At 51.8% G+C, this 27,887-nt stretch overlaps 1 protein-coding gene across 1 annotated transcript in view; it reads right to left on the minus strand.

Annotated features, from left to right (window-relative positions):
• Nucleotides 1-3,389: 3,389 nt before the first annotated feature.
• Nucleotides 3,390-27,887, minus strand: part of LOC134434472 (olfactory receptor 14J1-like) — a 92,386-nt gene continuing 67,888 nt past the window's right edge. The window contains exon 2 of the mRNA XM_063183125.1: nt 3,390-3,655. Within this exon, the coding sequence (XP_063039195.1) occupies nt 3,390-3,655 (266 nt within the window). The remainder of the gene's footprint in view (nt 3,656-27,887) is intronic.

Here is a 27,887-nt window from a genome sequence, read left to right on the forward strand (position 1 = left end):
GGGAATTTGAGGGAATTTGGGTGTCCCAAGGGTTTTTTTAGGGGGATTCAGGTTGTCCTGAGGAGGGAATTTGGGAAATTTTGGGCAAATTGGGGGAATTTTAGGGAAATTTGGTGGAGTTCATTAATGGGAATTTGGGGGATTTTGGGGGGAATTTGGGCATCCTGAGGGGGAAATCTGGGGCATTTTGGGGGAGTTTGGGTGTTCTGAGGGAGAATTTGGGCGATTTTGGATGTTCTGAGGGGGAGTTTGGGGGGAATTTGGGGACTTTGGGGATTTTGAGGGATTTTAGGTGTCCTGAGGGGGGGATTTGGGAGAATTTGGGGGTTCTGAGAGGGAATTTTGGGGTATTTGAGAGTAATTTGGGGGATTTTTGTTGTCCTGATGGGGGAATTTGGGTTATTTTGAGGAATTTGGGGGATTTTGGGTTTCCTGAGGGGGAATTTTGGGGGAATTTGGGTGTCCTGAGGGGGGAATTTGGGGGAATTTTGAGGGATTTGGGGGATCTGGGGAGAAATTTTGAGGATTTTGAGGGAATTAGTGGAAGTTTGGGAGGAATTGGGGGGATTTTGGGTGTTCTGAGGGGGAATTTGAGGAATTTGGGTGAATTTGGGTGTTCTAAGGGGGAATTTTGGGGGATTTTGGAGGATTTGGGTGTCCTGAGGGGGGAATTTGGGGAGAATTTGGGGAAATTTGGAGGATTTTGGGTGTCCTGAGGGGAGATTTTTGAGGGAATTTGGGGGAAGGAACTTGGAGGAAGTTGAGTGCCCTGAAGGGCAAATTTGGGGAATTTTGGGGGAAATGTGAAGGACTTTGGAAGGAATTTGGGGGATTTTTGAGGCATTTTGGGGGTTTTGGGTGTCCAGAAGGGGGAATTTGGGGATTTTGGGGGAAATTGAGACATTTTGGGTGTCCTGAGCATGGATTTTCGAGGCAATTTGGGGGAAATCTGAGGAGTTTTTGGTTTCCTGAGGGGGGAATTTGGGATGTCCTGAGGGGGAAATTGAGGGATTTTGGGGAGAATTTATGGGAATTTGGGTGTCTTAAGGGGGAATTTGGGGATTTTTGGGGGAATTTGGGGGATTTTGGGTGTCCTGACGGGGAGTTTGTAGATTTTGGGGCAATTTGGGGGATCCTGAGGGGGAGATTTGGGAGATTTTGGGTAAATTTGAGTGATTTTAGGTGTCCTGAGGGGGGAATTTGGGGAATTTTGGGGAGATTTTTGTGGATTTTGGGGTTTCCTGGGGGGAAATTTAGGGGATTTTGGAGGATTTTGGGGATTTGGTGGAAATTTGAGGGATTTTTGATGTCCTGAGGGGGGAATTTGAGGAATTTTGGGAGATTTGTGGATTTTGGGTGTCCTGAGGGGGAATTTGGGGGATTTTTGGAGGAATCTGGGGGAGAATCAGGGGAATTTTGGAGGATTTTTGATGTCCTGAGGGGGAATTTGAGGGAATTTAGAGTATTTGGGGGATTTTGGGGGATTTGGGGAAATTTGGAAAATTTGGGGCATCCTGAGGGGGAATTTGGGGGCATTTTGGGGGATTTTTGGTTTCCTGAGAGGGAAATTGGGGACTTAGGGAAGTTGGGTGTCCCGAGGGGGGATTTGAGAGATTTTGGGGGAATTTGAGGCATTTGGGGGAATTTTGGTTTCCTGAGGGAGGAATTTGTGGATTTTGGGGGAATTTGGGAGATTTTTGTTGTCCTGAGGGGGAATTTGGGTTATTTTGGAGAATTTGGGGGGAATTTGGGAGTCCTGAGGGGATAATTGAGGAAATTTGAAGGATTTGGGGGGAATTTGGGGCATTTTGGATGTCCTGAGGGGGAATTTGTGGATTTTGGGGCCATTTGGGGGATCCTGAGGGGGAAATTTGGGAGATTTTGGGGAAATTGGGGAATCTGGGGAAAATTTGGGGCATTTTGGGAGATTTTGGGTGTCCTGAGGGGCAATTTGAGAGATTTTGGGGGGAATTTGAGGGGGACATTAGGGGGATTTGGGGGGGGGGGGACTCTGATGGGGGAATGGGGACGATTTTGGGGGAATTTGGAGGATTTTTGGGGGGAATTTGGGGAATTTTGGGGGGAATTTGTGGGATTTTGAGTGTCCTGAGGTGGCAGTTTTGAGATTCTGGAGGAATTTTGGGGTGTCCTGAGAGGGGAATTTGGCGGGAAATTTTGGGTGTCCTGAGGAGAGGAATTTGGGGGGGAATTTTAAGGATTTTGGGGGGATTTTGGGGGAGTTTGCTTGTCCTGAGGGGGGATTTGGGATAATTTGTGGGATTTTGTGGGATTTTATAGGATTCTGTGTAATTTTCCCCTCAGAAAGTGTCCCCAGCCGGGCTCCCCACATGCTCGGCCCACCCCGCCCGCTTCTCCCCCGATGACAAATTCTCGCGGCACCACCTGGCTCTGAAACGGAGATTCAGGGTCCTGCCCACCCAGCGGGGCCGGGCCCTGCTCTGAGGGACCCCAAAAACCCCCAAAAACCCAAAATCTCCCCAAAAACCCCCGGTGGAGGAGATGGAGCTCAGTCAAACACGCTGAGCTGAACTCGATGGGAGGGAGGGTTTAAACAGGGGGAAATTGCGAATATTAAAGGATTTGGGAGCTCAGAGGTGTCTGGGTGTTGGTGGTCAAAAAAATTTAGTGTTTTTTCATTGTTTTGGGGGGTTTTTGGGGTGTGGGAGGGAATTAATGGCGATCTGTGGGGGGGTGATTGGAGTTGGAGGCGCAGATATAATGGGGCTATATGGGGCGCGGGGCATGATGGGAGTTGTATGCGCGGATATACTGGAGATGTGGGCGCGGGTATAATGGGGCCCAATGGGGCTTAGGGGATGATGGGAGATGTAGGCGCGGGTATAATAGGGATCTATGGAGCGTGACGGATGATGGGAGTTGTATGCACGGATATAATTGGGCTCTATGGGGCGCGGGGGATGATGAGAGTTGTATGCACGGATATAATAGGGATCTATGGGGCACAGGGGATGATGGGAGTTGGAGGCGCGGGTATAATGAGCTCTATGGAGCACGGGGCATGATGGGAGTTGGAGGCTTGTGTATAAGGGGGCTCTAATGAGCGCGGGGGATGATGGGAGATGTAGGCGTGGGTGTAATAGAGCTCTATGGAGGCCTGTGTATAATGGGGCTCAACGGGGCGCGAGGAATGATGGGAGTTGTATGCACGGGTATAATAGAGCTCTGTAGGGCTCAGGGGATGATGGGAGTTGTATGCACGGATACAATAGGGATTGATGGGGTGCGGAGGATGATGGGAGATATAGGCGCTGCTTTATTAGAGCCCCGGTGCATCAAAGCAGATGAAGGCTTTGTTTAATGAGGCCGGGGGGTCATCATGGGGGATAGAGGCCCTGCTTTAATGGTGCTTAATGGCGCCGCAGGGCACGATGGGAGCTGTAGTCCTGGAACTGCCTGTGACGAGCGCTCGAGGATCCGGGAGGGCACCTGAGAGGACCCTGTGGCCTCGGGGCGCCCTTGGAGGGCACCTGGGGGGGCTCTGAGGGGTCTCCGTGGGGCGCGGGACGTGAACGGGAGTGGCAGGGCCGGACCTCGGCCATGAGAGGGCTCTGTGGCCGCGGGGGATGACGGGAGATGTAGGCCCGAAAGCAGCACTCGGAGGCTTTTGTGTGCCCTGGGGCATTTGGGGGTCCCAGGAGGCATTTGGGGGTCCTGGATTAACTCTGGGGGGCAGCCGGGGGTCCCGCAGGGTCTGGGGGTGCCAATGGGGCACGGGAAGGTGATAACGGGCGCTGTGGGGAGCACGGGGCATGACGGGAGATGTAGGCCCGGTACCATTAGGGTCTATTGGGCCGCCGGGCATGACGGGAGTTGAAGGCCCGGCTCCATTAGGCGAGTTGAAGGCTAAAAGTTTCTAAAATGGCACCGCCTCCTGGCCCCGCCCCGAGGTCGTGTTCCCGGGCGCTGATTGGTCTCAGCAAGTGACGGGCGGGAGTGTCAGCCAATGGCAGGCGGTGGAGGCGGGAACAGCCCCTTTAACCCTCCAGTGCCTCCCAGTCCATCCCAGTATCGCTCCCAGTACATCCCAGTTTGCCCCAGTGCCTCCCAGTATCTCCCAGTCCATCCCAGTACGGACCAGTCCCTCCCAGTATCACTCCCAGTCGCTCCCAGTCCCTCCCAGTTCATCCCAGTATCACTTCCAGTATGTCCGAGTTTGCCCCAGTCCCCTCCCAGTATGTCCCAGTCCCTCCCAGTCCATCCCAGTATGCCCCAGTTTGTCCCAGTCCCTCCCCGGCCCCTCCTCAGCTCTGCCCCCGCCCCTTCTATGACCACGCCCCTTCTTTACTTGGCCCCGCCCCCTCCATTGGCCCCGCCCCCTCACAGTCCCATCCCTCCCGTTTCCAGTTCCAGCGGCTGCTCTGGGAAGGTGTGTGGGGCCCCAGTTCATCCCAGTTCATCCCAGTAACTCCCAGTAACCCCCCAGTAACTCCCAGTAACTCTCCAGTAACTCCCAGTAACTCCCAGTAACTCCCAGTAACCCTGCAGTAACTTCCCAGTCCATCCTAGTAACTCCCAGTTCATCCCAGTAACCCCTAGTACTCCCCAATCCATCCCAGTACCTCCCCAGTTCATCCCAGTACATTCCCAGTAATTCCCAGTAACTCCCAGTCCCTCCCAGTTTGTCCCAGTTCCCCTCCTGTCCCCCCCCAGTTTGTCCCAATCCCTTCCCAGTTCCCTCCCAGTATCCCCCAGTTTGTCCCAGTCTGTCCCATTCCCTCCTCTCAGTATCCCTCCATTCCCTCCCAGTTCATCCCAGTCCCTCCCAGTCCTTCCCAGTTCATCCCAGTCCCTCCCAGTCCGTCCCAGTTCCCTCCCAGTCCCTCCCAGTTCCCTCCCAGTCCATCCCAGTCTGTCCCAGTTCCCTCAAAGGTCACAGAATGGAGTGAGAGCGGCTGCGGGCACTGGTGATACTGGGACAAACTGGGAGGGACTGGGACAAACTGGGACAAACTGGGACAGACTGGGAGGGAACTGGGAAGGACTGGGAGGGAACTGAGGGAGGATTGGGAGGGACTGGGAGATACTGGTTTATACTGGGAGGGAACTGGGAGGGACTGGGGGAGACGGGGGAACTGGGAAGGGACTGGGATTGAACTGGGAGGGACTGGGATGGAACTGGGTTATACTGGGAGGGAACTGGGACAAACTGGGAGGGATTTGGGTTATACCGGGAGGGAACTGGGATGGATTGGGATGAACTGGGACAAACTGGGAGGGACTGGTTTATACTGGGAGGGAACTGGGGGGAACTGGGTCATACTGGGAGGGACTGGGACAAACTGGGGTTACTGGTTTATACTGGGAGGGAGGGTCTGTACTGGTCCATACTGGTTTATATTGGTCCATACTGGTTTATACCGGTCCATACTGGTCCATACTGGTCCATACTGGTCCTTACTGGTTTATACTGGTCCTTACTGGTCCATACTGGTCCGTACTGGTCCATACTGGTCCATATTGCTCCACACTGGTCCATACTGGTCCGTACTGGTTTATACTGGTCCATACTGGTCCGTACTGCTCCACACTGGTCCATACTGGTCCATACTGGTCCATACTGGTCCGTACTGGTCCATACTGGTCCGTATTGCTCCACACTGGTCCATACTGGTCCGTACTGGTTTATACTGGTCCATACTGGTCCGTACTGCTCCACACTGGTCCATACTGGTCCATACTGATCCATACTGGTCTGTACTGGTCTCTGACCCCTCCCCTCCCCCCCAGGTGCCTCCAGTCTGTTCCAGTACGGTGAGTGACAAACTGGGAGGGCCCCAAAATGTCCCCAAATGTCCCCAAATGGCCCCAAATGGCCCAAAATGTCCCCAAATGCCCCCAAAATGTCCCCAAAATGTCCCCAAATGGCCCCAAATGTCCCCAGCAAAGGCAATGAATAAAAATGGATGAAAAAATGGGATTTTGGTCCCTGGGGGAAGGGACACGGGGACACCGGTGGCACCGGGAGGGGACATCGGGGCCATCGTGGTCTTGGGGACATCGGGGCATTGGTGGCCTTGGGGACATCGGGGTGATGGTGGCACCAGGAGGTGGCATCAGGTCACCGGTTGGAGTGCCCCCAGCGTATCACCTGGACATGATGAGATCAGTGGTGGGACCATGGGATGGGTGATGGGAACATGGGGTGGTGATAAGACCATGGGTTGGGTCGGGTTGGGTTGGGCTGAGTTGGGTTGAGTTGGGTTGGGTTGGGTTGAGTTGGGTTGGTTGGATTGAGTTGGGTTAAGTTGCATTGAGTTGGGTTGGTTGGGTTGAGTTGGGTTGAGTTGGGTTGGGATGAGTTGGGTTGAGTTGGGTTGGGTTGGGTTGAAATGGGTTGGGTTGAAATGGGTTGGGTTGGGTTGAGTTGAGTTGGGTTGAGTTGGGTTGGGTGGGTTTTGGGCTCAGTGGTGGGACCATGGGATGGGTGGTGGGACCATGGGGTCAGCAGTGGGCCCATGAGATGGGTGGTGGGACCATGGGGTCAGCAGTGAGACCATGAGATGGGTGGTGGGACCATGGGGTGTTTGGGTTGGGTGGGGTTGGAGCCATCCCAGCACCATCACCTACCTGCACATGGGGTCAGGGGATCAGAGGTGGCTCACGTGACCCCAGTTGGCCCCCGTGGCCATGTGGTGACCATCATGACCCTGGTGGCCCCGCATAGCCCTGGTGATCCCCCTTGACCACATGATCTTAATGGAACCCCATGACCCCATGACCTTGATGGAACTGCATAACCCCATGACCTCCATGTACCCCCATGACCCCATGACCCTGATGGAGCTCCATAACCACACGGACCCTGATGGAACCCCATGACCCCATAACCTTGATAGAACCCCATGACCCCATAACCATGATGTACCCCCATGACCCTGATGGAACCCCATAACCACATGACCCGGATGGACCCCCATAACCCCATAACCCTGATAGACCCCCGTAACCCCATAACCTTGATGGACCTCCATAACCACATGGCCTTGATGGAACCCCATAACCCCATGACTCCATGACCTTGATCGGCCCCCATAACCACATGACCCCATAACCCTGATGGAACCCCATAACCACATGACCGTGATGGAACTCCATAACCCCATGGTCTTGCTGACCCACCATGACCCTGATGGACCCTCATGACCCTGATGGACCCCCATGACCCCATAGCCTTGATGGATCCCCATGATCCCATAACCATGATGGACCCTCATAACCACATGGCCCCATGACCTTGATGGGCCTCCATAACTTCATAACCATGATGGACCCCCATAACCACATGGCCCCATAACCCTGATGAAACCCCCTGGACCCATGACCCTGATGGACCCCCATAACCCCATGATCTATCCCATAACCATGATGGAACCCCATGACCCTGATAGACCTTCATAACCACATGACCGTGATGGAACTCGTAACCCCATAATCATGATGGACCCCCATAACCACAATAAATCCCCATGACCCTGATGGACCTCCATGTTGGGGTGATGAAACCTTGGGGATACTGGGGACATTGGAGACCTTGGGACATCGGAGACAGCTGGGGACCTTTGGGACCTCGGGAATATGGAGGGCATTGGGGACCTTGGGGACATTGGGGTGCTGGGGACCTTGGGGACATTGGGGCTTTGGGACATTGGAGAACGTTAGGGACCTTTGGGACCTTGGGAATATGGAGGGTGTTGGGGCCCTTGGAGATGTTGGGTTGATGGGACCTTGGGGACATTGGAGATGTTGGGGTGATGGGGCCTCGGGGACATTGGAGATATTGGGGACCTTGAGGACCTTGGGAGTATGGAGGACACTGGGGACATTGGGGATGTTGGAGCAATGGGGACCTTGAGGACCCTGGAGACATTTGGGATGATGGGGACCTTGGGGACACTGGAGATGTTTGGGACCTTGGAGACCTTGGGGACCTTGCGAATATGGAGGATGTTGGGGCCGTTGGGGACATTGGGGACCTTGGAGATGTTGGGGTGATGGAGACCTTGGGGACATTGGAGATGTTGGGGACCTTGGAGATGTTGGGGTGATGGGACACTGGGGACATTGGAGATGTTGGGGTGATGGGGACCTTGGGGACATTGGAAAACCTTGGGGACACTGGAGATGTTGGGGCACTGGGGACCTTGGGGACCTTGGGGACATTGGGGGCACTGGGGATGTTGGGGACCTTGGGGACTGTCCTGGTTTAGGGCAAATTTGTTAAAGAATCTGCAAAGGGGGCCCCTCCAGAAAGCAAAACCCACACGGCCCCTCCGCCCAACTGGTTTGGGAAAAAATTCCTTGGAGAGAGGTGGAAAGAACCTGTTTATTTCAGGCACAGCACCCCCCAGCACACAAAGTGAACAATACCAGATGACACTGCTCTGAGAAAGATGACAAAATCAGAAAGTCTCTTCCGGGGGTGGCTGCTCTGTTCTCAGTCCCTCCGGCGCTGGGGCAGCTGCTGCAGCCGAACCTTCGGTGTTCCCGGGTCCCAGTCCGGAGCAGGTTCGAGATGGTCACAGAAACAGGAGAGGAGAAACAGTCCAGGAAGGAATTTGGACTGTTTAGCTAAACTAGCTAATAAGCAGAGGCCAAAGCAGAGCAGAAGCGAGAGCAGAAAAGAGAGCAAGCAAAGCAGCAAGCTGAAAGCAAGAAGTGAAAAATAGCCCTATGTACTGCCTGTCTCTGTGTCCCTGATAAGAGAAACCCAAACAAAACTTCCACTCTTCAGAGCCGGGCTTAAAGGCACAGAACAGATGAATGGGGATACAAGCATCATAACGTCACCCCAGGATACAGCCAGGCAGCCCTGGCTCTGAGCAACAGCATCTGCTGTGGCACAGGGAACTCCCAGCTGACGGGAACAATTTTTCTGGCTGACTGCAGAAGCCAGGACAAAGCTGAGTGGTTTCCCTGGTGTCCCCAAGCCCTTGCTGGCCCCAGGGGCTGATGGCATTTGTGCTCCCTCAGGTTCATGTCCCCACACCAACAGCATTGGGGTGCTCCCCCTGCTGTGTGCAATGCAAACAGGGGCTGCTGAGCCAGTGCTGCCGTGTCTGTGCCTGCAAGGATGGGGCACCTGTGTGAGCTGGGGGAGAGGCCAGGGCTGCAGAGGGGGGATCTTGTTGGCAGCTCCATGAGGACGCTCTGGGACGCTGCCCTGGGCTGTGCAGCGCACTGGGGATGGATCAGCCCCTGCTCTGCTGCTCCTTCCCGTCTGCCCCAGGGCCCATGCAGAGCCCAGGGCCACCGGGGCAGCATGGCAGGGCCACGGCAGCAGCACTGGCAACACCAAGTGCTGCTGCTGCTGCTGGGCACAGCTTCTGGCCCAGCACTGATCTGCCCCCAGCTCGGCACACAGACATTGCTGCTGCAGCTCCAGAGGAGACAACTAAAGAGCATCTCTGCAGAAAACTCTGCTGGGAGATTTTAATTTCTTTAAAGCAACAAAGAGTGCAGTCCCTTATTGGACAGTCTGGGGCCGCAGGGAAGGTGGAGAGAAACAAAACGAAAAATGGCACAAATAATTATATTTATTAGTGGACAAGATTTAAAAAGTAAAATAAATAGATAAAGAACCACCAAAATGGAACCATCAAGAAGTATCAAAGATGACTTTTATTACATGTGATTTGCAGAAACTGGCCAGCAGTTTAATGCTTCTGAAACCATCCAGTCCTCAGTCTCCACACTGCAGCCTTGAGCTCCTGGTTCCTCAGGCTGTAGATGAGGGGGTTCAGGGTTGGAGGCACCACCAAATAAAGAACTGACAGGGCCAGATCCAGGGATGGGGAGGACATGGAGGGGGGCTTAAGATAATAAAATGTACTAGTGCCGAGGAATAGGGAGACCACGGCCAGGTGAGGGAGGCAGGTGGAAAAGGCTTTGTGCCGTCCCTGCTCAGAGGGGATCCTCAGCACAGCCCTGACGATCTGCATATAGGAGAAAACAATGAACACAAAACAACCAAAATACCAAACAGACACTAACTGCAATGAGCCCAAGTTCCCTGAGGTAGGATTTTGAGCAGGAGAGCTTCAGGATCTGTGGGATTTCACAGAAGAACTGGCCCAAGGCATTACCATGGCACAGGGGTAGGGAAAATGTATTGGCTGTGTGCATGAGAGCATTGAGAAAGGCACTGGCCCAGGCAGCTGCTGCCCTGTGGGCACAAGCTCTGCTGCCCAGGAGGGTCCTGTAGTGCAGGGGTTTGCAGATGGACACGTAGCGGTCGTAGCACATGATGGTCAGGAGGAAATACTCTGCTGACAGGAAGAAGAAAATCAGAAAGACTTGGGCAGCACATCCAGTGTAGGAGATGTTCGTGGTTTCCCAGAGGGAATTGTGCATGGCTTTGGGGACTGTGGTGCAGATGGAGCCCAGGTCAGTGAGGGCCAGGTTGAGCAGGAAGAAGAACATGGGCATGTGCAGGTGGTGGTCCCGGGCTACAGCGCTGATGATGAGGCCGTTGCCCAGGAGGGCAGCCAGGGAGATGCCCAGCAAAAGGCAGAAGTACAGGAGCTGCAGCTGCCGCGTGTCTGCCAATGCCAGCAGGAGGAAGTGCCCGGTGGAGCTGCTGTTGGACATTTACTGTGCCTTGGCATGGGGATCTGTAAAAAAGTAATCATGGCATAGTTGGGTTTGGAGAGGACTTTAGATATCCCAGCACAGCCGGTGGGCGCTTTCCTTCCACTGCCTGCCTAGGGCTCTGCTGCCTGGAGCTGTCCCTGCCAGCAGCTGCTTCCCTGTGCCAGTGCTGCCAAAGCCCAGCCCAGCCCTGGGGGCTCAGCTCTGCCCTGCAGACCCCTCCCAGCTCTGGCACTGCCCAGGAGCAGCTCTGGCTCTGCAGGCTCTGATGGCAACATCTGTGCAACCCTGAGGAATCTGGAAAAGTGACACTGATGCTGCCTTTGGTGTCCTGTGCTAATCGCTGTTGCTGCCTGTTTTATTAAGATCACAGAGAATTTAATTTTCCAACCTTAACTGAGTGATGAATATCTATGTGCAATTTCCAACCCAGACCAGTCGATTTTAAAAAGCAGGATTTTCCCTTTTCTGCAGCCCCTGCTTCACTATGCTCCCTGTATAATCTACTTGGAAATATTCTACAGTCAAATGCCCTGCTGGGAGCAGTCCTGAACAATGCAGCATCCTCCCCACACAAGGAGAACACTTCCAAGCCTGACCAACTTTCTCCTCCCACCACAATCTTGTCCCCCAGTGCCGGGAGCAGCTGCCAGGGCTGGCTGAGAGCTGTCCCTGGCAGGCAGCAGAGTCCCTGCCCTAAAAAGGCGCCCTGGACTGCAGGACCCTGCTCTGCACGACAGTCCTGGGCACCCTTAGCTACTCTGCACAAGAGACAGTCAGAGAATGTACTCATAGGGTCTGCAGGCATTTGGATGTTCCAGCTGCAGGAGATGGCTCCAGGAGCTGCAGCTGCATTGTCCTGCAGCCAGAGGTTCCTGTGCCAAGGGCTGGCAGTGATTCTGACCCAGGAACCTCTCGGCACCTTCCCAGCCCTGACTGATTGAAGCTCTCTGTGCCTCTGTGCTTTGCCCGGGGTGGCTGCAGGCCGTGCTCCAGCCCTGCTGGGCTGGCAGAAGAGCTGCTCATCAAGAGAAATGTGCTTTTGAAGCTCTTCTTGGTTACCAGGAGCTGCCTCTGTGCCAGGAGCCCAGCCCAGCTCAGCAGCACAGACACAGCACAAGGACTGTAATGAGCCTCTGGGGCTTTGTGCTCAGGCCCTGAACATCAGTCCCTGAGAGGGAGCTGAAGAAACTTCTCCAGAACTCCAAGGCAGAATCCAACTCCAAAGTTTCTTGGACTTTTAATGGGTCCCACTGAGGAGCACAAATGAGAAAGTGTCCCCAGGCCCCAGGCAGAGCAGAGAACTGGAGGCAGTGATGACAGGAGGGGACAAAGAGAAGCCAAGTCTTGGTGCCCTGGGGCACAGCAGGGTCTGTGCCACCAAGGGCTGTGAGGAGACACCTTGTCCTGAGGCCCTGGGGCCTCCTGGCACAGCCCCAGCCAGGCTGGGCACGGTCAGCCCCTTGTCCTGCCCTCAGCATCCCCCCCTAGCCCACATCCCAGTGGCCTCAAGGATCTGCTGGAAGGAGTCCCTGGAGAGCCTTGCTCAGGAATGGCCCTGGGGGCTCCTTCATGCTCCCTGTAGGGAATGCAGGTTTTTGAAAGGACTTTGGGTTTGGCTTTTGCCTTGGAGTCTCTGAGAGGTTTGTGCAATCATGGCCTCCAATTATCCGCTGTAATTAGTCCCTGGAGAGGCTTTCTCAGTAACAACACTCATTGGGGCTAATTAGTACTTCGGGGTACTTCAGTTATTTTAAGGTACTTGGTGTTTCCCTTTTGATACTGACTCTGTGAGAGGTTTGTGCAATAATGGTCCCAATTTTCTGCTTTAATGAATCCCTTGAGAACTTTGTACTGACACTCAGTGGGGCTCATTAATGGCTTTAGATACGTAAGATTTTTAATGTACTTTATGGATTTAAGAATACTTTTAGGTACTTTTAAGGATTTCCTTGCCCACACTGAGTGTCTGAGAGGTTTTTGTGCCATCCTGACCTCTGATTCTCTTGTCCAAGGAGTTCAGGAGGAGCCTATGTTGGGTATCTTCCCTCTTTTCCGCTTTACAACAAAGATGGAACTGAAAGAATTTTGTAAGACTTTCTAAAAGCATCCAAACAAACATGAGACAATTAACAATACAACAACAGCTAAGAAAATTAAATGTCCTGTTTTAGATAGACATCATCCAACCCTTTAGTCCCTTGGATTGGAAGAGTTCATTGACCCAGTCTTTGTTTTCCACTTGAAGCTTCTTGAACTCTTCATTCAGTACTTGAATGCTCTTGTGGATTGACTCTGTGGCTGGAGAGGTTCATGCAACACATGCCCTCAGAGCCTACACAGCCATGCCCATGTGCCCAGAATAAAAATTCTATCGCTGTTCTGCAATGTAGCATGTCTGATGGTCTCTATGTCTGAGAGCAGGCCACTCAGTGTGAGGGAGTAGCATTGGTTTGCTTACTTAACAGGCACCCAAGATGGTCTGATTGTCCTAAAGCTTTAGCTGCAGCCACCCAAGGTAGTCCAAATTGGGGGTACAACAATGCGATACCTTCATTAAAGCTTTCAAAGCCATCTCTTTGATATCATCCATTACTTCTCTGGGGATACCTGCTGCTTGATCATCTAGTCGGCTTTGCTGTCCTTCTCCAGCTAGATGGTTGATTGTCAGTTCTGCCCTTGCCTCATTATTAGCATAGTCTGCTCTTAATTGATTTAGTAGACACTTCCATCCCCCTCCCACAAGTTGTATTCTGTAGCCGACAACAACATGGTCCTAATACATTTTAAATCATAGGCAGTTATGATGTGCTGTAAACATGGCCCTCATTAGGTCATTAAAACAAAGTAAGTCCTTCCTATGGTCTTTAGCTGCCCTACACAGATCTTTGATTTCCCTGTAAACCAATGGCTGATACCTGGGATTCTGCCCCTTTCTTTCATAACATACCCGGGCAACGAGGAGTTTCAAGACTATTTGCCAGTCTCCTTCCTTAACTGCTTCCTTCCGAATCCTTTCCTAGGCACCTTCTGGGGTTGAGGGGAAAGGTGGCTCTGGGGAATCCAAACTGTCTTCCGGGGAGGAGGAATAACTTGGAGGAGAAACATTTGGATTAGAAATAGTGTGACAGTTGGGCTTAGTATCTGTGACCATAAGGTTATATTATTGCTGGAGGGTGAGGCAAAGGGTACTGCTATTTTGTCAAGGGAGGAAGGGCCTTGATTTATGATGGCGGACTTCTGGGGTAGAGTTCTGGAGGCATGGCCCAGGGTGAAAGTGGAATGATTGACAGTAGGGACACGACCCACAGTTGTGGGGATGGAGTCTGGAGGTTTGTTCAGGGCGGAAGAGAAGGTTGTGGTAGCAGGAAGTGGAGGAGCCAAGATGGAGGGAGGATGATCCGGCTCCCAAGCCACTTTCAGGCTCCTTCCATCTTGAGTCTCCAGGGCATGATATTCCAAGACCACGTGGCAATTGCCATCAGGACCATCGTGGAAGGTCTGAGAAAGGCATGTTTGATGGGAGGTCCTGAGTTAGGAGTGACCAACGGATTGAGTTTTTGAGACACTGCTTGCTGGTGAAGGGTCTCAAGGATGGTATGGAAGATGGGGAGCATGTGGGCTCCAATGGGCTCCCTTTTGATTGAAAGCTTGTACAGTTTAAGTCCCACTCAGTCCTAAAATTCAGTGGTATGGATTTCATCAGCAGAGGCATCTGGGAAATTTTTAATGATCCACCTCATGATTGATTTTAATTTGTTCTTTGAAAATATTTTGTCACGATCTGTTAGAATTAACTTAAAGCATCCATATATGCTCCTTTCTACTTTGGACATCTGGCTGCCCATTTTTGTCCTTCTCTGCCTTAGGGGCAACAGCCACCAGAACACACCAAATCAATAATGGGACTTGGGTGCATATTGTAAAAACACAGTGGCAAAATAGGCAATAAATGTCTTGCATTTCCCCAAACCCACCTGCAATCCTATGCAGGTGAAACCGTTTTTGCCCCTGCTGATCCTGGGCCAAGGTCCCTTGAAGCAACAATGAATCTGCCAGGCTTGGCACAATTCAAAATCCCGGGGAGCACTGACCTATCCATTAGCTAACCCCAGCTGACGTGACTGACACAGGGAGGCCTGAATGTCATGGTGCCTGTTCGGGTGCCAAATGTCACAGTGAGGGTTGCTGCGACAAACCTCTCTGAGTCCTTGACCTCAGGGCGAGGGTGGCAAAAATGAAAAGGAGTGGGTTCGATGGAATTTCCCAAAAAGAACTTTAATTACAGGGTGAAAAACAATAAACATGGAGAAGTTGAGCACAGTAGGAGGGACAGTATCCTAAAACCTGAGACAAAGAGGAAGTCACAACATAGACACCTGGGACTAGGAAACTAGAACAATAACCATATAGAAGAAACAAGTAACCAATAAACCAATACAGGAGTAGAACTTGGACAACTTAGCATAACAACACTAAATGCTTATGGGAAAAGTCTCAAGCTCACCCTAAGTAAATTGAATGATTCCTAGAACTTGAAACTCATGCCCAGTTCTTCCAGGGTAAAATCTCTCTGACTCTGAGTTACAGCTGGGCTAATTGCCACACCGCTGCTTTGCACTGGTCCCTTGGGACCATGCGGCCAAACAGAGCCACAATGCTGTCCTTGGTTCCACAAGGCTCTGCAGTGTCACAATGGCCCCTTCATTTCACAAGGCTCTCAAATGTCACATTGGTCTCCATAGGAAGGAAATCACAAAGCCCCAATGTTTCAGAAGCTGATGAACAGCAGCCATCAGCAGCCAAAGCAAGCCTGACCTGTCTGTCCTGGCAGGTTTGCTTGAAGCAACCCTTGGAGATTTGAAATTACGAATGCGGAGTCGTAATTTAGAACATTTGTGCCTGGAAAAGAGGGATTTTTTTTTCCATACAAAGAAAAGCAGAGAGCCCTTTCCAGTGTTTGGAAAATAGATGACTGCTGCCACTCAGGAGTCAATGACCAGTCAGACTTGTCTGTCTTGGCAACTTTAGTCTGGCAGCAATCCTTGAATACACAGATATTTGGAGGTGGAATCGTAATTTTAGTCATGGATGCCTGGAAAAAATGGACAGTTCTTTTCCATAAAACGAAAAGCTCAGAGCCCCAATATTTCAGGGGCAGATGGGAATGGCCTTCCACATTCCAAGGTCAGGCAGACCTGTCAGGTGACCCCTGGGAAGCCAAGGCAGCCACACCTATTTCATGTTCCCTTGCTTCCACAGGGCCCTGCAGTGTCACAATGGCTCCTTGCTTCCATGGTGCCCTCAGGTGTCATAATGGTCACTTGATTACACAAGTCCTTAAGGATCTTAATGGTCTCCATGGTTCCACAAGGCCCCACAGTGCCATAATGGTCTATAGGTTCCATGAAGTCCCGCTGTGTCCAATGGCCCCTTGGTTCCATTGGGGCCCAGTAGTGCAACAATGATTCCCTTGGTTCCACAACTTCCCATAGTGTCACAATGTCACCTTCCTTCCATGAGACCCTCCAGGGTCACAATTGTCTCCCTGATTCAATGGGGCCTTGCAATGCCACAATGCTCTCCATGGATCCACAGTGTCCTGCAGGATCACAATGGCCCTTTGGCTCCACAAGGCCCTGAAATGCAGCAATGGCCTCTTGGTTCCACAAAGTCCTGCTGCTTCACACTGGTCCCTTGGGACTGTGAGGCCCAGCTGGGCCACATGTTCTTGGTTCGAAGAGAACAGAAAGATGTCCTTGGTTCCACGAGGCCCCAGAGTGTCACAGTGGCCCCTGGGATCCATGGTGCCCTGCAGGGTCACAATGTTCCTCTTGGTTCCTCAAGTCCCTAAGTGTCACCATGGCCCATTGGTTCCACAATGCTCCGCAGTGTCACAATGGTCTCCATAGAAAGGAAACAATTGAGCCTCAGTGGTGCAGGGGCAGTCGCCAGAGAAGCAGTCAGCAGAGGTCAAGTTTAGCCCAACTTGTGTCATCCTGGTTTTTTAACATTTTCTAAGCCTTCTGATGTTGACATTCTTGTAGTGAACTTTCTCACACACTTTCTGAAAGTAACTCATTGTTTCGCATTCCTTTATGGAGGAGGAGAGAGTTGAAGGGCTGTTGGTTTGATCAGTGTCATTGGAGAGGTGGCACTGTCACCCTCCAATCCGCTGTTACTTTTGGAAAACTATAAATGTTGGAGTCAGAATATAAACTGCACATTTTTTCTTCACCTTGAGAACAGCCATGTGTGCTTCTGTTCTTTCCTGTCCTCTAGTGACATCAGGTGACTGACAAAGTGTACTGCAGCCTAGGCTGAGACAGAGTCCGGATTGACGGTGAGGTTTTATTGTCACCCCTCTTTGGTGCTTTGCCTGCTGTTCTTGGGGTAATGGCAACCGCTGTGGGTTTCAAGGAGAATTCCCTCATTTTGGATCTCTGGAGGGGGGGTCCTGGAGTGGAAACAGGTTTCTATTTCCTGGAATGATTTTGAGCGATTGCTGCTGTGGGCCCGAGAGCGAGGGCTCTTTTCGGACTCTGGGAAGGTGTTCTCCAAGGAGGAGTGGTCTCTCGTGGGGGTCCGCCGCATGGAGGCCCTCTTTGATGATTGCACCGTAGACGTGGGGTCGCTGCTGGTGCAGTGGAAAAAGTGTGAGGATCTTTGGCGGGGGTCTGGTTCTTGTACCCCTCGGAGTTCCCAGTGGAGCCCTTCTGTCTCGGACATGGACGAGGGGAAGTTTGAGTTTCTGTGTTATGTGGAGCTCTCTCCCCACCCTGGGACGATGTGCTGAGGGACGGGTCCAACACAGAGGATGGCGATGGTTCCCCTGGGGTGGATTTGGCTGTGCCAGTCTCCCTTGTGCTGCTCTGCAGTAATGCGGCTCCACGGGCTGCACCTCTCTTGGCACCCCTCCCCTCCTCCATGTCGGGGACAGGGCCCCGCGCCAGTCTCGTGCTGTTGCAGGCATCTTTTCATTAAAATCCTTTCATTAGGAGTTTTCCTCCCGAAGCTGAGAAGTTTCAGCACCAAATTGTAAACAATGGTAATCTGCTGCTGTTCAATGCAACAGGTGGATCCGTGATTAGTCTCCTGTGGATGTTTGGATTTACTGACCACTCTCAGCAGAGCTGCTCTTGTTCTCTGACGAGACACAGATCTTTGTTATTCATTCTTTTCGATTCTATTCTTAGCTTAGTCTTCCGAGAAATCTTTTCCTTTATATTACTTTTTAGTACAGTTAAAATGTAGTGTATATATATAATAAAGTAATAAATCAAGCCTTCAGATCATGGAGTCAACATTCGTGTCTCTCTCTCATCCTGAAAACCCTTGTGACCACCATCACATTGTCTCAGTCCACACTGGGTTTGCAGGCCGTGCTGGCCCCTGTGCCCGCCAAGGCGCCCCCTTCCAGGGCTGTGGAACAACAGGGCGCTGAGGTATTTACCTTTAGTGTGAATGCCAACATGGCCAGCGGAAGGCCGTTGGGTGCCCGGGGCCGTGGCGCTTCCTCACCGAATTTGTGGACACTTTCCTCATGCCAGGTGACCGTGTGTCCAAGGAACGCCGAACGTTTCTGGCAAGAAGCCAAAACCAAGTCCGATGAGATGTCTGAGCCTGCCTCCTCATGGCATCTGCAGGGTCATGGAGGGGGCTTCTCTGGCTGCAAGGGGTGCAGGGGCGAGTGGTGTAACCTGGCTCCCAGTCAATCATCTCCTCCTGTCCCTGTGGGGCTCAAGGACTGGGACAGAGCAGGTGCTGTGGCTTTGTCGGAAGGTCCCCAGGCTTTCCCTATGCTCAGGGGTGTTACTCATAACACCCATGAACCGCTTTTGTATAAGCTGGAGAGGGAAGTCCATGATGCGGTTGCTCAGCATGGTTTGGGGTCTGCTGAGGTTATGCAGACCCTCGGGAGGGTTGTTATGGATGTGCTGACATCTCATGACCTCTGTCGTGTAGGACATTCACTTTTTGACTTTGTGTAGTTTGATGTTTTTGAGACCAAGTGGGCTCGTTTGGTGGCCCAGCGGTGGTGCAGAATGCTGCACTGGCGCCGCAGGACCCCAGGCGTGTGGATGTCACTGACATGCTGCTGGGCACAGGGCTTTATGAAAATGCTCAGGGGCACGTTGGCTTCGATCCCCTTGTGCTTGACCAGTGCCACGCACTGGGCATGGCAGCGATTGTTCAGACCCTGGAAATGGCTGCTCCGAGGCAGCCATTTGCAACCATTGTCCAGGGGGATGATGAGCCTTTCATGGCATTTGCAGCAAGGCTGACTGCGTCTGTGGAGTGGCAGGTTCCTGATCCTGTGGCAAAGAGGATTGTGATTGCAAACCATGTGAGGTGTAATTGGAATGATGCTTGTAGGAGGGTCATATTGGCTCTGCCTGGTTTTCCTTCTGTCTCTCAGATGGCGGAGGCCTGTGCGGACATCATCCCCTCGGGCCAGAAGTTGGCTGCCGTGGCTGCCACCGTGCAGCCAGTCTGGGCAGTACCGCAGGGTGGGCGGCCACAGCAGGGGACTGCACAGGCTGGCAAGAAGCAGGGGAAGAAAGCACAGAAGTTCAGATTTCCCATGTTCTTATGAGGTCGGTGTGGTAGGTCGAATCACATGTCCAATATCTGCAAGGGGACTGTTGATGTTAATGGCCAGGCTTTACCGTGCTTGGGAAATGTGAAGCGGAGCACGCAGAAGGGACGCACCCAGACACAAGCTTCTCTCCATACCCAGGAACCGATGGAGGTCTCCTTTGCCGGCTTGTAGCCAGCACCCGCGGATCAGCAGGTGTGGATGTCTGCACCACAGCAACAGTTGTCTTAGAATCTTGTAAAATACACAAGGTTCCCCTGGATTCATTTGATCCCTTGGGTGGGGGCATGAGTGCTCTCCTGATAGGGAGATCTAGTGCCACCCTTCAGGGCATCATTGTGCCCCTGGGGCTCATTGATGCAGATTTCACAGGGCAGATTTTTTCCATGGTCTCCACACCCACCCCCTCCTGTCAACTTGTGCCTTTTAAGTCCTCTGTTGGCAGGACAGCTGACCGGTTGTGTGTAGCTGGTGGCTTTGGATCCACTGGGATGCCTCAAGTTAGCTGAGCTGCTGTCCTGACCAAGGACCGTCCCGAGATGCTGTGTACCCTGTCTGTTCCTGGTGCGATGCCATCAGAAATCCACCTCCGCCGGCTTCTCAACAGCGGTGCTGACCTCATGGTTCTCTCCCTTTCAGCCTGGCCCTCAGAGTGGCCCCTGGATCCAGTGGGGACATCTGTCGCGGGTCTGAAAGGGACAGCGCAATGCTATGTGAGCCTGCGGCCCATGCTGGTTGTGAACCCAGAGGGACAGACAGCCTGGGTTAGGCCTCATGTTACTTCAACTCCTCCCAACCTCTGGGGGAGGGATCTTCTTCTGTCTGGGGGTGTCGCAGGAAGGGGACCAGGACACCAGGTGGTTCATCACTGGTCCAGTTTATTGAAGAAAGCATCAAGCACTTATACAGCAAATAATAACCTTATGAATATTCTGTAAGCCAAGCAATCTACTGGTTAAACTATACCATGAACTCTTCCTCATTCCTTAGGGGTTACATCTCTCTTTTCTCATGTCTCTTTTACTATTTGTTATCCTAGTACAGCTAGGCCAAGGACACACTATCTCACAGGTGCAGGACTTGGAATTAGCCACAGCTTTGTAATTTTCCAATCTCTAGCAGCTAAATTCCCAACATCTCCCCTGTTTTTATTTTTTTAAAAAAGCAAAATTCTATGGGCTAACTGTGTCACACTCTTTGCAACACAAAAATAGGCAATTCTAACAACTAAACAATATTCTCAGCTAGCAAGGTTTCTCCCCTACAAGGGATCTAAGCCAGGGAAACAAACCAAAAAGGCTGTCACTATTTATAAGATATGCTATATAACAGATACAAAAAGAATTCTATGTGCTACAAGGCTCAAACCAAACTCAGCTGTGCTAATACAACCTACAAAAATAAGCTAAAGGAGTAACATGTGCGCAGGTTTCACCCATGTCAACTGTCTGGTCAGTTTGCTTTCTATTCTCAAGCAGCAGATATACTTCAAACAGGAATGGCTCTACTTACAAATGCTTCTGATTGTCCTTTTTTAACTAGAGTTTCTCTGATGTTCACAACAACACTTTACACACAAGTGATAAAAATAAACGCCTATCATAAAAGGATAAATCTATCTAACATCACTTAAACTTTATAGTACCTAGACTTAAAATAATTAAACTTAAAATATTTAAACTTAATAGAACTTAGCATTACTTAAACTTATCTTTACTTAAACTTAACAGATTTTTAAATCAACAGAACTTACATGTAAAATCACTTAAATCTAACAAAACTTTAACAAAACTTAACCGACTTTAAATTCTACATAACTTAAACCTAATATAATTTAAACAGAATCTAGCTCTACTTAAACTTAATAACACCTAATAGATAATTTAACTTTAACTACTTAACAACAGATAAAACTTAGTATAGAAATAGAATATAGCATTTACTATAACTTACTTACAGGCCTGATTCTAAAATACCAAGCTAAAACAACTTCCTTCTTCGTGTATTTGCTGCAGCATTTTTATACTTGAATGCACTTAAACATAAGAAATTTGTTCAAGGTATACCTGTGAAAAAATTCTTTTGAATTCAGTGCTTTAAAAATTTTAAATTTTTCAAAATATAATTTTAGAGTCTGATGTTTCACTCACTGAGTTATTTGGGCTTCTGATGTTAAAGTCTCTTTTACAGTCTCTGCTAGGAAGAACAAAAAGCCTTTTTAACTTGGCTGAGAAACGCTGCCACAATGGTCCTTGTGTCACTTGTTTATTTTCACTGGTCTCTTAATTGCAGTAGGAAGCTTTCTTTTGTTGACAAGAGTTACATTTATTAAGCTGTTAGGTCTCACACTGAAGCTTTTGCCAGCTGCGGGGCGGAGGGAGAGCGCTCCTGCTGCAAGAAGCGCTCCGGTCCCGCGGCGCTTGTGTCGGAGGGGGCAAACCCCCCCGAGGATGCCGCCGCTGCTGCCACTGCGCCCATGCCGAGTTTGGAGCGGCACAGCCCTGCAGCCACCCTGAGCCACAGCTGCTGCTGTGCACTCAGAGACGTGCTGAAGTGTATTGTATATCACCCGCCATGGCTTGCTCGGTTTCTTTGCTGACTTATCATCTTCTAACACTGCTTCCCACAGTATATCCCCAGATTTTCTCCCTTCCGAAAGTTCATGTGGGTTAAGGAAAGGTTCTTCAGCATAAAAGTAGGCTAATAACAAATCTATCCCCTTTATCCCTCGCCATTCTAGATACGGGGCGAATAACTTATATGGTGCTTGCCTTTTCATACCTCTTTCGTGAGCGCTCTTGCAGCTTTCCAGGCTTCTGGCAGCAAGTATGGCTCAGGTCACCGATGTGAACCCCGAGGGTGCCTCAAAATTCTGGCACCTATGATTTAAAATATATTATGTTGTTCTCATTTACAGAATACACCCTGTGGGAAGAGGGATCGAAGTGTTTATTATGCTAATAGCAATGAGTATGCTAATAATGAGGCAAGGGCAGAATTGACAATCAACCATCTAGTTGGAGAAGGACAACACAGCCTACCAGATGATCAAGCAGCAGGTATCCTGAGAGAAGTATTGGATGATATCAAAGAGATGGCTTTGAAAGCTTTAATCCAGGTATTGGATGGCAGCACCCCCAATTTGGACTAGATTGGGTGGCTGCAGCTAAAGCTTTAGGACAATCAGACCATCTTGGGTGCCTGTTAAGTAAGTAAATGTGACCTCACTCACATTGCGTGGCCTGATCTCAGACATAGAGGCCATCAGACATGCTACCTTGCAGAACAGCAATAGAGTTTTTATTCTGGGCACATGGGCATGGCTGTGTAGACTCTGAGAGTATTTGTTGCATGAACCTCTCCAGCCGCAGCGAGTCAATCCACAAGAGCATTCAAGTACTGAATGAAGAGTTCAAGAAGCTTCAAGTGGAAAACAAAGACTGGTTCAATAAACTCTTCCAATCCAAGGGATAAAAGGGTTGGATGATGTCTAGCTAAAACAGGACATTTAATTTTCCTAGTTGTTGTTGTATTGTTAATTGTCTCATCTTTGCTTAGATGCTTTTAGAAAGTCTTCCAAAATTCTTTCAGTTTTTTCTTTGTTGTAAAACAGAAAGAGGGAAGATACCCAACACAGGCTCCTCATGGACTCATTGGAGGAGAGAACTGGAGGTCAGGATGGCACAAAAACCTCTCAGACACTCAATTTTGGAAGGAAATTCCTTAAAAGTACCTAAAAGTATACCTAAATCCATAAAGTACCTTAAAAACCTTGAATATCTAAAGCTATTAATGAGCCCCACTGAGTGTCAGTACAAAGCTCCCCAGGGACTCACTAAAGCAGATAATTGGGGCCATGATTGTAAAACCTCTCACAGAGTCAGTATCAAAATGGAAACACCAAGTACCTTAAAATAACTTAAGTACCTTAAAGCATAAATGAGCCCCACTGAGTGTTGTTACTGAGAAAGCCTCTCCAGGGAATAATTACAGCAGATAATTGGAGGCCATGATTGCACAAACCTCTCAGAGACTCCAAGGCAAAAGCCAAACCCAAAGTTCTTTAAAAAACCTGCAGTGCCTGGGAGCATGAAGGAGCCCCCAGGGCCATTCCTGAGCAAGGCTCTCCAGGGACTCCTTCCAGCAGATCCTTGAGGCCACTGGGATGTGGGCTAGGGGGGGATGCTGAGGGCAGGACAAGGGGCTGACCGTGCCCAGCCTGGCTGGGGCTGTGCCAGGAGGCCCCAGGGCCTCAGGACAAGGTGTCTCCTCACAGCCCTTGGTGGCACAGACCCTGCTGTGCCCCAGGGCACCAAGACTTGGCTTCTCTTTGTCCCCACCTGTCAGCACTGCCTCCAGTTCTCTGCTCTGCCTGGGGCCTGGGGACACTTTCTCATTTGTGCTCCTCAGTGGGACCCATTAAAAGTCCAAGAAACTTTGGAGTTGGATTCTGCCTTGGAGTTCTGGAGAAGTTTCTTCAGCTCCCTCTCAGGGACTGATGTTCAGGGCCTGAGCACAAAGCCCCAGAGGCTCATTAATGTCCTTGTGCTGTGTCTGTGCTGCTGAGCTGGGCTGGGCTCCTGGCACAGAGGCAGCTCCTGGTAACCAAGAAGAGCTTCAAAAGCACATTTCTCTTGATGAGCAGCTTTTCTGCCAGCCCAGCAGGGCTGGGGCACTGCCTGCAGCCACCCCGGGCAAAGCACAGAGGCACAGAGAGCTTCAATCAGTCAGGGCTGGGAAGGTGCTGAGAAGTGCCTGGGGCAGAATCACTGCCAGGCCTTGGCACAGGAACCTCTGGCTGCAGGACAATGCAGCTGCAGCTCCTGGAGTGAATTCCTAAAGCTGGACCATCCCAATGCCTACAGACCCTGTGAGTACATTCTCTGATTGTCTCTTGTGCAGAGCAGCCAGGGGTGCCCAGGGCTGTCCTGCAGAGCAGGGTCCTGCAGCCCAGGGCGCTGTGCTGGGGCAGGGACTCTGCTGCCTGCCAGGGACAGCTCTCAGCCAGCCCTGGCAGCTGCTCCCAGCACGGGGGGACAAGATCTAGGTGGAAGGAGACAGCTGGTGCAGCTTGGAAGTGTTCTCCTTGTGTGTGGAGGTTGCTGCATTGTTCAGGACTGCTCCCAGCAGGGCATTTAACTGCAGAACATTTCCAAGTAGATTATACAGGGAGCACGGCAAGGCAGGGGCTGCATAAAAGGGAAAAAATTATTAATCTACTGCTTTGGGTTGCTGGGATGGAAAATTGCATGTAGATATTCATCTCTCAGTTCATGTTTAGAAAAAATAAATAATTTGATCTCAGCTCTGAATAAATCAAGCAGTGACAGAAATCAGCACAGGACCCCTCACAGGCAGTGTCAATATCACTTCTCCAGCCTCCTCAGGGTTGCACAGATGTTGCCATCAGAGCCTGCAGAGCCAGAACTGCCCCTGGGCAGGGAGGGGTCTGCAGGGCAGAGCTGATCCCCCAGGGCTGGGCTGGGCTTTGGCAGCACTGGCAGGTCATAGCCCTGGGCACAGGGAAGCAGCTGCTGGCAGGGACAGCTCCAGGCAGCAGAGCCCAGGGCAGGCAGAGGGGAGAAAGTGCCCCCATGCTGTGCTGGGATATTTAAAGTCCTCTCCAAACACAACTATTCCATGGTTACTTTTCTTACAGATCCCCATGCCAAGACACAGCCAATGTCCAACAGCAGCTCCACCAGGCACTTCCTCCTTCTGGCATTGGCAGACACGCGGCAGCTGCAGGTCCTGCACTTCTGCCTCTTGCTGGGCATCTCCCTGGCTGCCCTCCTGGGCAATGGCCTCATCATCAGCGCTGTAGCCTGCGGCCACCACCTGCACACGCCCATGTTCTTCTTCCTGCTCAACCTGGCCCTCACTGACCTGGGCTCCATCTGCACCACTGTCCCCAAAGCCATGCACAATTCCCTCTGGGACACCAGCACAATCTCCTACACAGGATGTGCTGCTCAGCTCTTTTTCTTTATGTTCTTCATTGGATCAGAGCTTTCCCTCCTGACCATCATGTGCTACGACCGCTATGTGTCCATCTGCAAACCCCTGCACTACGGGACCCTCCTGGGCAGCAGAGCTTGTGCCCACATGGCAGCAGCTGCCTGGGCCAGTGCCTTCCTCTATTCACTGCTGCACACAGCCAATACATTTTCCCTACCCCTGTGCCATGGCAATGCCCTGGGTCAGTTCCTCTGTGAAATCCCACAGATCCTGAAGCTCTCCTGCTCCAAATCCTACCTCAGGGAATTTTGGCTCATTGTGTTTTCCATTTCTTTACTATTTGGTTGTTTTGTGTTCATTGTTTTCTCCTATGTGCAGATCTTCAGGGCCGTACTGAAGATCCCCTCTGAGCAGGGACGGCACAAAGCCTTTTCCACCTGCCTCCCTCACCTGGCTGTGCTCTCCCTGTTTTTCAGCACTGGGTTTTTTGCCTACCTGAAGCCCCCCTCCATGTCCTCCCCATCCCTGGATCTGGCCCTGTCAGTTCTGTACTCAGTGGTGCCACCAGTCCTGAACCCCCTCATCTACAGCCTGAGGAACCAAGAGCTCAAGGCTGCTGTGAGGAGACTGCTGACTGGATGGTTTTGGAAATATTAAAGAGCTGGCCTATTTCTGCCAATCATTTGTAATAAAAGTAATTTTTTATACTTTTTGTTCATTTGGTTGTGGGTTTTTTCTTTTATTTACTTTTTTTAATCTTGTCCACAAAGAAAGGTCACTTTTTATGCCATTTCCCATTTTGTTTCTCTCTACCATCCCTATGGTCACAGACTGTGTCAAAGAGGGGCTATGCCCTTGCTTCCTTTAAACGAACTAAAGGATGTCCCAGCAAAGGTTTCTGCAGAGATGCCCTTTTGTTGCCTTCTCTGGAGCTGCAGCAGCAATGTCTGTGTGCAGAGCTGGGGCAGATCAGGGCTGGCCCAGCAGCTGTGCCCAGCAGCAGCAGCACTTGGTGTTGCCAGTGGTGCTGTCGTGGCCCTGCCCCGCTGCCCTGGTGGCCCTGGGGTTGCTGCAGGGCCTGAGTGCTCTCGGTGCCGGGCACAGCCCTGGGGGTGGCAGTGCCGGGGCTGCAGCAGGGACAGACCATGGGCACTGCTGGGGCAGCGCTGACGCCTCAGCCCAGGGCCTGGGGGCTCCAGGCTCCTTGCCCAGGCTCTCACAAGAACATGGACAGGCCAATGCTGAGCACAGAAAACCCCTGTGAGCAGCCCCAGGCTGGCCATGGGCAGGCTGGGGACAAACAGCATGGCTGGGGCTCTGCAGGGGCCATGGAGGAGATGGGAAGGAGTAGCAGAGCAGGGGCTGATCCATCCCCAGTGCGCTGCACAGCCCAGGGCAGCGTCCCAGAGCGTCCTCATGGAGCTGCCAACAACATCCCCCCTCTGCAGCCCTGGCCTCTCCCCCAGCTCACACAGGTGCCCCATCCTTGCAGGCACAGACACAGCAGCGCTGGCTCAGGAGCCCCTGTTTGCATTGCACACAGCAGGCGGGAGCACCCCCATGCTGTTGGTGTGGGGACATGAACCTGAGGGAGCACAAATGCCATCAGCCCCTGGGGCCAGCAAGGCCTGGGGGACACCAGGGAAACCACTCAGCTTTGTCCTGGCCTCTGCAGTCAGCCAGAAAGTTTGTTCCCATCAGCTGGGAATTTCCTGTCCCACTGCAGACACTTGCTCAGAGCCAGGGCTGGCTGGCATCCACCCCCAAAGTGCCCTGAGCATTTCCCTTACTTCACCTTTGCTTTCTGTAGTCTTTGCTTGTAGAAATTTCTTCCTCTTGCTCATCCCTGTTCCCTGCCCTGCAAACAGCTTATCCCTGTTTGCCCTTTCCCCTCTGGCCCCACTCCCCATTGCAGTTCCTGACTTGCCACCATGGGAATGTCCCTCGGGCAGCAGGATCATCCTACAAGTGCTGCAGGAATTGTCTGCAGGCTCCTGCAGTGCCTCCTGCTGCTCCCTTGCCAGAGGCACCCCAGGCCAGGGGGGCACATCTGGGCTGCTGTGTCTGGCTCTGGGGCTCCCTGTTCTGGGTAATGAGGAGGAGCTGCAGAGGCTCTGCAGGACTGACAGGATGGGCTTTGGGGCTGGCAGGAGAAGCTGAGGGACCTGGGCTGCTGGAGCTGCTGAAGAGGAGGCCCAGGGCTCATCCTGCAACTGCTCCAAGGGTGATTTCAGAGAACCCCAGAGTCAGCAAGGCCGGATAAGGCCTTGGATATCATACAGTCCAACCTGTGCCCTGGCACCGCCTTGTCTCCCCTGAGCTTCCTCTTCTCCAGGACAAACAACCCCAGCTCTCTCAGCCACTCCTCACAGCACTTCTGCTGCAGGCCCCTCACCAGCCTCGTTGCCCTTCTCTGGACACGCTCCAGCCTCTCCGTGTCCTTCCTAAACTGGGGGGCCTCAACTGGACACAGCACTCAAGGTGCTGCCCAAGCAGTGCTGAGCAGAGGGGAAGAATCCCTGCCCTGCTCCTGCTGGCCACACCATTCCTGATCCAGGCCAGGAGCCATTGGCCTTCTTGGCCACCTGGGCACACTGCTGCCTCATGTCCAGCCTGCTGTCCATCAGTCCCTGCAGGTCCCTTTCTGCCTGGCTGCTCTCCAGCCACTCTGTCCCCAACCTGCAGCACTGCAGGGGTTGTT

This window comes from Melospiza melodia, unplaced genomic scaffold (genome assembly GCF_035770615.1).
Source record: "Melospiza melodia melodia isolate bMelMel2 unplaced genomic scaffold, bMelMel2.pri scaffold_37, whole genome shotgun sequence".
In the NCBI taxonomy this organism is placed as follows: Eukaryota; Metazoa; Chordata; class Aves; order Passeriformes; family Passerellidae; genus Melospiza; species Melospiza melodia.